The following is a 10,488-nucleotide window of genomic DNA, read 5'->3' on the forward strand; positions in this document are numbered from 1 at the left end:
ACTTTTTTTTATGTGTTGGTACTTCACTGGACGAGTCCTCAGCTGTTTATGCAGCAGAGTCAGATATTCAGTACACTATGTTCCCTGGACGTTTCAGATAACTGAAGTATATATAGTAACTGAAATATTGTATAGTAAAAGTTACAGAAGTTTAAAAACACTAAGATAACTTTTAAAATCTGGATTTTGGTAGAGAAATTAGAAGTAAGAAGTTCTCTAAATAACAGTTTTCAGAAGCAGAGCCCAAGGGCCTATTAGAGAGCCACACATTATATTCTTCTCTCTTCCTCCAAGTGCTGACATGCCTTACTGTCTCTCCAAAATGTATTTAACAACCTAACTTTTCATCCTAACTCTCAGATTTATAATTTTTCATGATTTTGGGTTATAATTTTAAATAGTTTCATCTTATTTCATAAACAGGCCCAAAAAAGGTTTGAAATGTAGGCATTTTGAGGTATATGTGTGTATGAGAGAAGTTTCAGCTGGTGGTCCGTCCACTTTTAGCTGAAATAAGGACCTTTACACTACGTGTCAGAATACCCTGAATGGCCTCTGAAGGGTTTTGAGAAAGCCAAAGCTTGGTTGCAAAGATTTTTTTCTATGTAATATCTTGATATGGAAACTCAGAGGCCTGTAGTCTGTGACAAGATTAAAGATATGAGATCTTTTCCTTCCTCATACCAGAAAAGGCTTTATTTCAGACCCCTTTCCTAAAAAATGTCTGATATCTGAGATGTTGTTTGAACTAGTGCTGCTGAGATGAAGTTATCAGGTAGGGAATAGAACATCAGTGTGACTGATCTGAGACCCTTAAGAGCCACACTTGTTTTCTCTTGGTGACAGTTTTCTCCCTCCCCAGGGTTACTTCGTGATGAGCTGGGCTCCTATGACGTGGCATTCTACCTCGCTGGAATCCCCCCCCTTATTGGAAGTGCTGTCCTTTGTTTTATCCCGTGGATCCACAGTAAGAAGCAAAGAGAGATCAGTAAAACCACTGGAGGAGAAAAAATGGAGACAATGCTGGAGAACCAGAACTCTCTGCTGTCAAACTCATCTGGAATCTTTAAGAAAGACTCTGACTCTGTTATTTAATGTCTTATATACCTCCACCAGACTGGATTTGCTTTCAGAATTTTAAACAGTTTTCCCTTTTATATGAATTGCAAATTTCTTATTTTTTAATCATATCCTGAGAATAGCACAGCAATTGGAAAATAGAGCCCTGATTACTCCAAGAACCATTTTCTGCCACCAAATAGCCGTTCGGTATTTCCATGAGTCTGAGGGCAGAGACTTGGGTACATGGAAACATGTCTGAAAGTCAAATATTGTGAGAATTTGAAGCTATTTCAGTAAAAAGCAACTCTGGAAACTGTGAATGCTATTTAGCTTGTACAAATATTTAAAAATACCTCAAGCTATACTGAAAGGGTTGCAGTTTGGTTAGGACTGGAAATATTTTTTGTTGTCTTACATGGCGTTTTGAGTTCTGGTATCTCTGTTTTAATTTCTTCTGCTATTTGGAAACTTTTTACAAAATTTAAGCTTGGATTCTAGACAATGTCAGATTTACCTAAACCTCAAGTCTGTGTTAAAGTTGCTTGTCTGCTGTTAAATAAGCCATGAAATTAAGTTATTCTGACTTGCTCCAGTGTCAGGGGACCACCTTGGAGCAGATGATAACACTGTATTCGAAACCAGTGTTTGGGATGAAAAGGATCCTGTTCCTGGGAGCAGAGCAGTTCAGGAATCAGGCATTTCTTTCATTTACGTTTGTTCCCTGTGGGTTTGCAGTGTGTCTTACTCAAGTAGCCAGAAACTCCCCAAATTTCTGAATTTGTTTAAATTGTAACAATAAAGTAAAATAGAATGAACGAAAGATATTCTGGCAGTTTTAACGTAGAATTTTTCTGGCTTCTGAATTTGTTAGGACTAGGACCTGAGATTTAAACAAAGTCTTACTGAGCATGTTGTTAAGTTGTAGTTTCAGGCACAAATGGCGGGGGGAAAGTCTTTGTATTCATGAAGAAAATATCTATTTGTGATAGAAACAACAATTGCTCAAATTGGTTTATGAAATTAATGGGTCTTGAAAGGTTAAAAGCACTCATAAAGAGAAACAACTCTCGGGCCGGCCCGGTGGTGCAGTGGTTAAGTGCGCACATTCCGCTTCGGCGGCCCGGGGTTCACCGGTTCAGATTCCGGGTGCAGACATGGCACCGCTTGGCAAGCCATGCTGTGGCAGGCATCCCACGTATAAAGTAGAGGAAGATGGGCATGGATGTTAGCTCAGGGCCAGTCTTCCTCAGCAAAAAGAGGAGGATTGGCAGTAGTTAGCTCAGGGCTAATCTTCCTCAAAAAAAAAAAAAAAAGAGAAACAACTCTTATATTTCCAAAACTTTCTGGCAAAAATTTGCATTCATATGTATTTACCCTAGTGTCCTGCCCATTAACATTCCCAGTAGTTTTTCTGTTTATACACAGACAATTGTAAGAAAGTCATTGGAGTTTTAAGGACCTAAAATTAAAACCAAAGTCATGCCATGATTCCGGCTCATCTATGAAAAATAGGAACAGTGACCTCATCCCTGAAACTATACTTTAGTGCATTTTTTTTCTTATTTAGTACATTTTGTTTCCTCTTCAGTACATTTTTTCTTTAAAAGTTAATATGCAAAATGTATTTAAATCCTAAATACACATGTATATTAGATCTTCCTCAAATGCAGCTTGTTCCCCTGGGAAGAAGAATGCTCTCTTCTTCTAAAGCACCTCCGGGATCCATCTGCTTCCAAATTCTGAGGAAAGAGAGAAACTTAATTATGTCCCTGCTTTTCCATTCACCTTCTCTCATTTCTGACAGGCAGAGCCCCTCCCTTCCTCGTCTCTGGCTGAAGATGGAGATGCCTGGGCAGCACGTGGATTTGTGGTTGTTCAGGTGGGGGGGCATGCAGGGTGCTGGAGGCAAGTGAGGCCGTTAATTAAGCAGCTAGAAAATCTACTAACTCTGCCTTTCAATATCAGCTCTCTCATCGCAACCTTGAACGTTCAACGTGTAATGCTAAATGTGCAATTTATCTTTAATAGGATTTGAAATATTGCCCATTCAGGGGACTTAGGTTATTTATAGTTTGGAAGGTTCTGTTGCGTTAAAAGAAAAAAACCACACACACTACATTCTGACCATACAGCCCTTTCATGTTCTTATTTTAAGCTTTTAGAAAATGACTTAAAAATGATAAAGTAGTACATTATCAGGGTCTTCATTTATTCATGCCCACTTATGTAAAACATTATTTCCTCATTATTAGCTGTGCTTTTGAGATCAGCAAAAACATGTAACTAAGATCAGTCATCAAACCTGCCATTATAAAATGTTTATTTTTTTTTTACAGTTTTAGCAGACTTCTCAGACTTTCCCCCAATTTTACAGAAAGAATAATTCTAAAATAGAAAATGTACTCTGTAAAGACCTCTAAATGTTTTTCTTTTCAAAATTTGACTGATTTTAGGAAAAAAATAGGTAATAATCTGAAACTCAAAGACTTGATCTTGCTTGGTTAATTTCTACAATAAGAGAGCAAAGTGACTTAAGTATTTATAATAAAACTTAGATCTCAGAATATTGTTTGTGTATATTACACATGTATAGTTTTCAGTCTAATGGAATGAATCAAACAGGATCTATAACACTGAAAAGCTACACTATAATAGACTCTTGTGAAGAGTAGTGTGCTGTAATAATAAAGAAAAAGAAAAACTATAAAAGATAAGGTGCTAAATTCCATAAAATGCATATTTAATAATATATTGTTTGGTACAAAAAGTTATAAAAGTTTTAAAAGTCTAAAGTTCTCAAAGTTCTATAAACTAAGAACGTGAAAAATACTAATATTCACAAAGATTTGTGTTTTACATCAAGAAATGCTACTTTACTCTTTCAAAATAAATCCTTTCTGATTTCTGGACTGTTACTGTTGCAATAAAGTGACCTGATGAGCCTAAATTTTTTTGTGCAATCCAGACGCTTTTTTAAGAGGAAAAGAATAGAGTCAGAGCTCTGCTTTCTCTCTCTCCATTCTGTTTCTGATAGGACTCAGCAAATTCTCCAATTCAAAAGGGTCTGGCTGTTGAGGCCAACAGTAACATAAGAAGGGGGGCAATTCCTCCTTTTCACAGAAACTCTGGATCACGTGCTATTGTAGCAGATGCCCAGGGATCCTCCAGAAACATTTTGGTTAAATTTAATTGCAGCGGATATTGTTGGGATCAATCCACTTCAGTAATAATAAACCACCCAGATTATTGATACTTTATTCAAAGGTTATGTCTCTTTGATCACAGTTGCAATGCTTAGTCTGCAGACCTAGTCCAAGACTTCTAACTTCCACTGAAAGTTGCATAGTACTTGCATTAAGCTTCACATTCTATTCATAAATAGAAACAAGACTTCATTTGCATTTCATGATCCATATATTATCTGTTTATACTTGTTTGCCTATGATCCCACAGGCTCTGCCCAAGTATGGAGAAACCTTTAACACTGTTAGCTTCAACGTCCCACACTTCTAAAGTAAATGTACACTTAGTTGTAAACTAAACATATGTTTACTTCTGATAATTCTAATCCTTTTAATTGCATTTAGGAATATTTTAATTTGTACCATTGTTATTTGTAAACTGTCCCATGTCCAGATGACTTTTGAGGTTAAATCAATAGAAAACTTGAATAGAAAATGTGGTATGGGGACCGGCCCGGTGGCGCAGTGGTTAATAGCGCACATTCCGCTTTGGCAGCCCGGGTTTTGCTGGTTCAGATCCTGGGTGCAGGCATGGATGTCAGCTCAGGGCCAGTCTTCTTCAGCAAAAAGAGGAGGATTGGCAGCAGTTAGCTCAAGGCTAATCTTCCTAAAAAAAAAAGTGGTGTGAGATTAGGGGTAGGCAACCTCTAGCATGGGTGGCTCTGAGGAGTTCCTGGTGGTGCACTTTCACACCCTCTCATAGGCCTCTTTTTTCTTACTCTTTTCATCTGTCTTTATCCTTAGCATTCTTTTTCCCTTTACTTCCCCCATCCTTCAAAATCTGCTGAAGAGTCCATTACCGTCCTTACCTAGTTCCTGTGGTTGCTTAGCTGCACAACTTACTGCTCCCTATGGTTTCAGAGAATGGAACCCCATCCAATTTCATGTAACCTGGAGAACGGCTTGCTCTCAGCTTTCAACTTAGAGTTCTAATGGTCTACACTGAAATTTTTTTTAATTATGTGATTAAAATTTAGGGGGAACGTAATCAGTTTCATATAATTGGCATCTTTTGTGCTAACATATAAAACTTTATTAAATATTTAAGGTAAATGCTTTGAGAGAAAAGATTGTCAAGTTCTTAGAATAAATATTGTCAGAGAGCATAATTTTTTACTTTTTCATATTCCATTAAAGTTTTGCAAATCTTCCACCTGAGGGCACATCCTGGAGGATACTTGGAAAGGAGGGGGCCTCCAGGAGGCAGTTCCTAATGAGCCTGGTGACACTTTATGGGGAATGGTGTTAAATTCCCACAGTCTAGAAATATAAGTGGAAAGTATAAGCTAATTAGCTCTAATTTTTAAATATTAAACAATTTATTTAAAACTCCTTAGGAAATTTCTAACATTGAAAACTTCATTTTTGCTGGCATGAACATTAAGGAGCAATTTTTGTATTAGGTTAACAGTTGTTGCTTTTTCCAATGCATGAAATGGAGAAGGAAGTAAAACTTTATTGCTTTCTTATTACATCTGTGTGCCCTTTTAATCTGAAAGACAAGTGGTGTCTTAGCTAACAGAAAAATGCACCATCCATAACAGTTTAACTAACTCTTAAAAACACAAACCTTTTGCCTTGTTATTAAAACAAAAGAACACTGTCATTCATAATGGTGACGTGGCAATGTGGAAGAAGAACACTGAGAAGGAAGCCTTGTCCTTTCCCGACAACTGTTAATCCTGCTCATAGTACTCACTGATTTCTGTTGATGTTTGATGTAAGGGGACTAAACAGACCGTCCAGAGCTGAGTCTGAGAATGGGTGCAGGGGCAAAGAATAACGAGGTGGAGAGCAACAGTGGACAGCTCCTGGGGTCACTGTAATGTCATAGCCATGGCCAAATGTGAACTCCACATACAAATTAGAACCATAATTGCTGAACTACCAGAAATGTGGACTTTTATTAGGTGACTCCTGAGACAAGAAAGACCCATGAAACAATTCATTGCCACAGCTTTGAATCACTCAAAGAAACCTTGAAACTTGGGACACAGTAGTTTACTTAGCTTGTCCTTTGTAAATTATCCATTTTTAAATAGTAAACACTAATCATCTTGACCTCTATACATTCAAGGAAATCCCCCCATGGTACTATTTTTTTTTGACAGATATAAAATAATATAAAAGGCTACCTCATTTATGAAACAGGATTTCAATTCTTTATCAGTGTGTTGGAACAACGTTGGGAATGAAATAAAATCTTTTTAAGTACTTGATCATGATAGCCCACCTACCTCAGCTTTCAGTGTCCAACTAAAAGACCAGATTAATCAATTCTTGCTTAGTCAGAAGGGAGATAACGGTGGGTCTGGGATTAAAAGGCAAGTTGTTTAAGGGGGTCAAGATATCAGTAAAATTTCTTAAGTAAGTGCTTTGTTCTCATAATTGGATATAAAGAAATATCAACTAATGTGGCCTATGGATAATCTGTAAAAGGAAAAAAACGGAAGAAATTTATAATCTGTATATAATAATGAACTCTTACTGAAATGCTTCACCAGTGGCTTTTCAGATGACACTAGCAGCTTGACAGGTTTTGCTTTCATTTGTGTTTTCTTTGGCAGAAGATGGATGATCACTAACAATGGGCTGTATTGTGCCCTAACCTTACAACTTATGTGTGAAACTGACATCAGACCCCCCCCCCCCCCCCCCCCGCCAAATCCCCAGTGGAACAAGGACCGTGGCAATGAATATTTGTCTCATTGGAGTTTTTACAAATGCTATCAATAATGTCGGAGTTAACCCACAAGTTCCCAATCTAATTAAAGATGTTTCTAGCCTGTCAATATGAGTGCTGTAAGAAGAGTATTTTGGAGTCAAATGTCACTAAGCATGTATGTGACAGGAAGTATCACCAGTATAAAATAACATTTAGAAATCAAATTAGATCTGTGATACTATTTTGGGGCCTCTGATATATGACTTTTCTTCTTGACTAGATTCTTTTCAGTATCTGTGAGTTACTAGAAGAGTCAATTTGTAAGTATTTTAAATGTGTGTGAACACGTAGACCTTTTCCACTGTGACCGTCCCTGTAGTCTTCTACAGTGTGTTCTAATAGGCTGGAGAGTAATGGGTCAGTGTATCTTTCATAATTCAGCCTATTTTGGAATATTATTTCAAGGACTGAGGGTTTGTTATCAAGAGTGCTGTATTTTGACCCTAGGCTATGAACAGACTGTGTGTTTGGTGCCTTTTTTCCCCCACCAAAGAAAGATTATATCAAGATTGGTGCTAAATTTCATGTTCCTTTCAAAATTATTTTTTCTTTTAAAATATATATAACACAATAAGAAATGTGTAGATCCAGCAGTATTATGCATGCTGCATTTTGTATCCAAGGGAAAAAAAACTTAGCTCTGAAGCAATTACTGAGTCCAAATATCTACTTAGAGATATGTAATTTTTGTTAGTACATAAGGCTTTAAAGTATGAAACTCACAAGAAAATGATCACCAAATGAAAACTTAATGACGAACATAGCCCCCCAAGATAATAACTAAAGAAAAAGTCCCTGGTCGAGGTTTCGAGCATGAAGTTAGCTACTCAAAGTATTCTGTAATTCTGAGGGTATGTGAAAAAAGAGTTATGTATATTTTATTATGTATGTATTTATACATACTCAAAATAGCTTTCCATTGAGCTTGTGTAAGTAGATATTTTAAGCTATTTTTCAGGATAAAATTGGAGTTTTGGGAGTCATCAATCTGAAAACTTGGATAATGAGTTACATTTAAAAAAAAATCACACCAACAGTATCATTGCTCATCTTTCAGATTTAACACTAAGACTGAAATTAGCAAGGACTGTGTCTGGTCAGTAAATGTCAGACCTGTGCTCCATCAGGGGCTCTCAGCAGCGTGGTTGTGGCTGACTGTGTGACACACACTCACCTAAAAGTCTACCTGAAATTCTATGTGGTCTCTGAGTCCTAATGCACCTCTCAGTGGGATTCAGAGGAAGTGGGGACCACAGGCTTTTATTTAATCCTGTTCTTTTATAGACTTTGCCTTAACTCTGTTTTATGCGGATTTTATAAGCATAAATTAGAGAAATGATACCCATTATCCTTTTCCTAATTAGGAAGACCATGCATTTAGAACCTACTAGAGTATACTGGATTCTCTGTTAACTAATGATAACTCCTTTCTACTGTTAACATGAATTATTTGTGGGAGGGAGAATGGGGGCTTGTTAATCAGAAGTTACGGGAGAGTGAGATGAAATATCCCTTTAGTAATAACTTTTGATGTAACTGTTAATATACTGTGGTTTGAGAAATGTAAGATTGTAAAGGCATTGCACGATGCTTGATAAATTTGCATTTTGTCAGTTTGTTTTCCTCCTACCAGTTTATTTTAGCCTGAAAGTTATAGGTACAAACTGAACCCTGCAGTATTATTAAGAGAGAGTTTGGATATTTTAAATGTCTCCTAGTGTAATCTGACATTTTTCATGTCAACTAATTTTAGTTTAATGTTTATCTAAAAAAAGTGATTTTAAAATTATTTTGCATTTTTTCAAAGTTAGAAAAACATGCTTTATCTTAGACATCAAAACCAAATTATTCCAAGTGCACCCTGCACCCTGCAGCATGGCTCTGCTCCTCTCTCTGCCTACACGGCATGCCATTTTTGGCACAATAGCTGTTTAAATGTAGATCACCATGCGAAATGATTGTGCTGGGTTTGATCAGTATACAGTATTCTAGTACTTGCGTTTTAAAAATTTTGTTTCTTTTAAAAGAATATAATTAATTTTTTTAATAATGTGCGATTTAATATAGATAGCCAAGCCTTTTTAATGAAAAGAGCTTTGTAATCATTTGGAGGATAAGATCATTTTACTGTGGAACAATGTAATATTCTCAGTTAATACAATAAAAAAATGTTAGTAAATTTCCGTAAGGCTTTGTGACTACATTTATGGAATTCCCTGGGGAGAGGGGGGAAGGAAAAATTACTAAAGTGAAGGAAACAGTCTGTGTTGAATAAAAGAGAAATGAGCTGTGTGCTTTTTAAGCTGCATATATGTATTCCAAGTGTGTTTGGGTATTGTTATTTCTCTGGGGCAAAGAACAGGGATAAAAATGATCCAAAAGCACTGAATGGTCCAAAAACTATTTCTTCTTGACATAACTTTTTTTGTAGTTGTCTTACATTACTGTTTGTTTTACTTACACTGATTAAATTTATTCAATTCAGCTGGTATTAGGTGACCTCCTGTTTACTGACAATTTCAGGGGCTGGTCAGGAACCAGGCTGGAATTTTAAAAGACAATCCCGTTACTGTGGATTACCCACTTGGAGAAAAACTCTGTACTCAGCGATTATTTATTATTTGATGAGCCCTAACTATGGGGCAAATTATTATTTATGTTTAATGGTGCTACAGAGATTTTATACATTAAGCTCAAGAATGTGGAATTTGTGATATATCATTTAATCCAATAATTATTTAATGTCCGCACACAGCTGCCAGAATGTATAGGCCATTGGAGGGCTGTTGAAGGAACCAGGAGAGAATGGATATGACACATTGTTACTTATCCTAAGCAGGATAAAATTCACTCTCTGAGATAATAATGTTTATGGGAAAAAAAATAGAGGACTTCTAATGTATATAGAAAACCTAATTTTTCTAGAGGCATAACTCAAATCAAATAGTTATCACAGTATCAAACTTGTAGGATTTAAAGATCTCTTCTCATAGTCTCCTACAGGTGAACCTAAAACTTTAAATCCAAGAGTTCTCTTTTTAAATCCTCAACTCAAGAGTCACCAGTGTCTTCCTGAACCCTTCCATGGATAGGAAGCTCACTACCCCATGCAGGGTATCCTCCGTAGCTAGGCCCTCGGCTTCCCGTGCTCACCCCATCCAGCTCACCACCTCTTACCTGGCTTTGTCCGAGTCATCTGTGGGTCTCCCTGGTCACTCCCATACATCCATCAGTTACTCCACAAAAGCCTTTCGGTCCAAGGTTCAATATTCATGTGGAGCAACTTTATTTCCGCTCACACTTAACAGTGAGCCTTGGAACCTGGTCATCTCTGGAAGCGGCTTCATCTTTGAAATCTTGTATACCCACATCCCTCTCTCTTATCGCAGCTTCCTATCATTTTATTCCGTCTTCCTCACTTCATCGGGCCTGCTCTTCATTTTGGGATCACCCTCCCAC

General features: G+C 37.0%; 1 protein-coding gene across 2 annotated transcripts in view; it reads left to right on the forward strand.

The window, feature by feature from the left end:
* Window positions 1-9,212, forward strand: part of SLC16A10 (solute carrier family 16 member 10) — a 127,658-nt gene extending 118,446 nt beyond the window's left edge. The window contains exon 6 of one of the 2 annotated variants that reach the window (XM_023650933.2): window positions 863-9,212. In XM_023650933.2, the coding sequence (XP_023506701.1) occupies window positions 863-1,095 (233 nt within the window). In that variant the 3' untranslated portion in view covers window positions 1,096-9,212. The remainder of the gene's footprint in view (window positions 1-862) is intronic. The other variant, XM_070225438.1, reaches the window with a different exon arrangement.
* Window positions 9,213-10,488: the final 1,276 nt, after the last annotated feature.

The sequence above is a fragment of the Equus caballus genome, chromosome 10, assembly GCF_041296265.1.
Source record: "Equus caballus isolate H_3958 breed thoroughbred chromosome 10, TB-T2T, whole genome shotgun sequence".
In the NCBI taxonomy this organism is placed as follows: domain Eukaryota; kingdom Metazoa; phylum Chordata; class Mammalia; order Perissodactyla; family Equidae; genus Equus; species Equus caballus.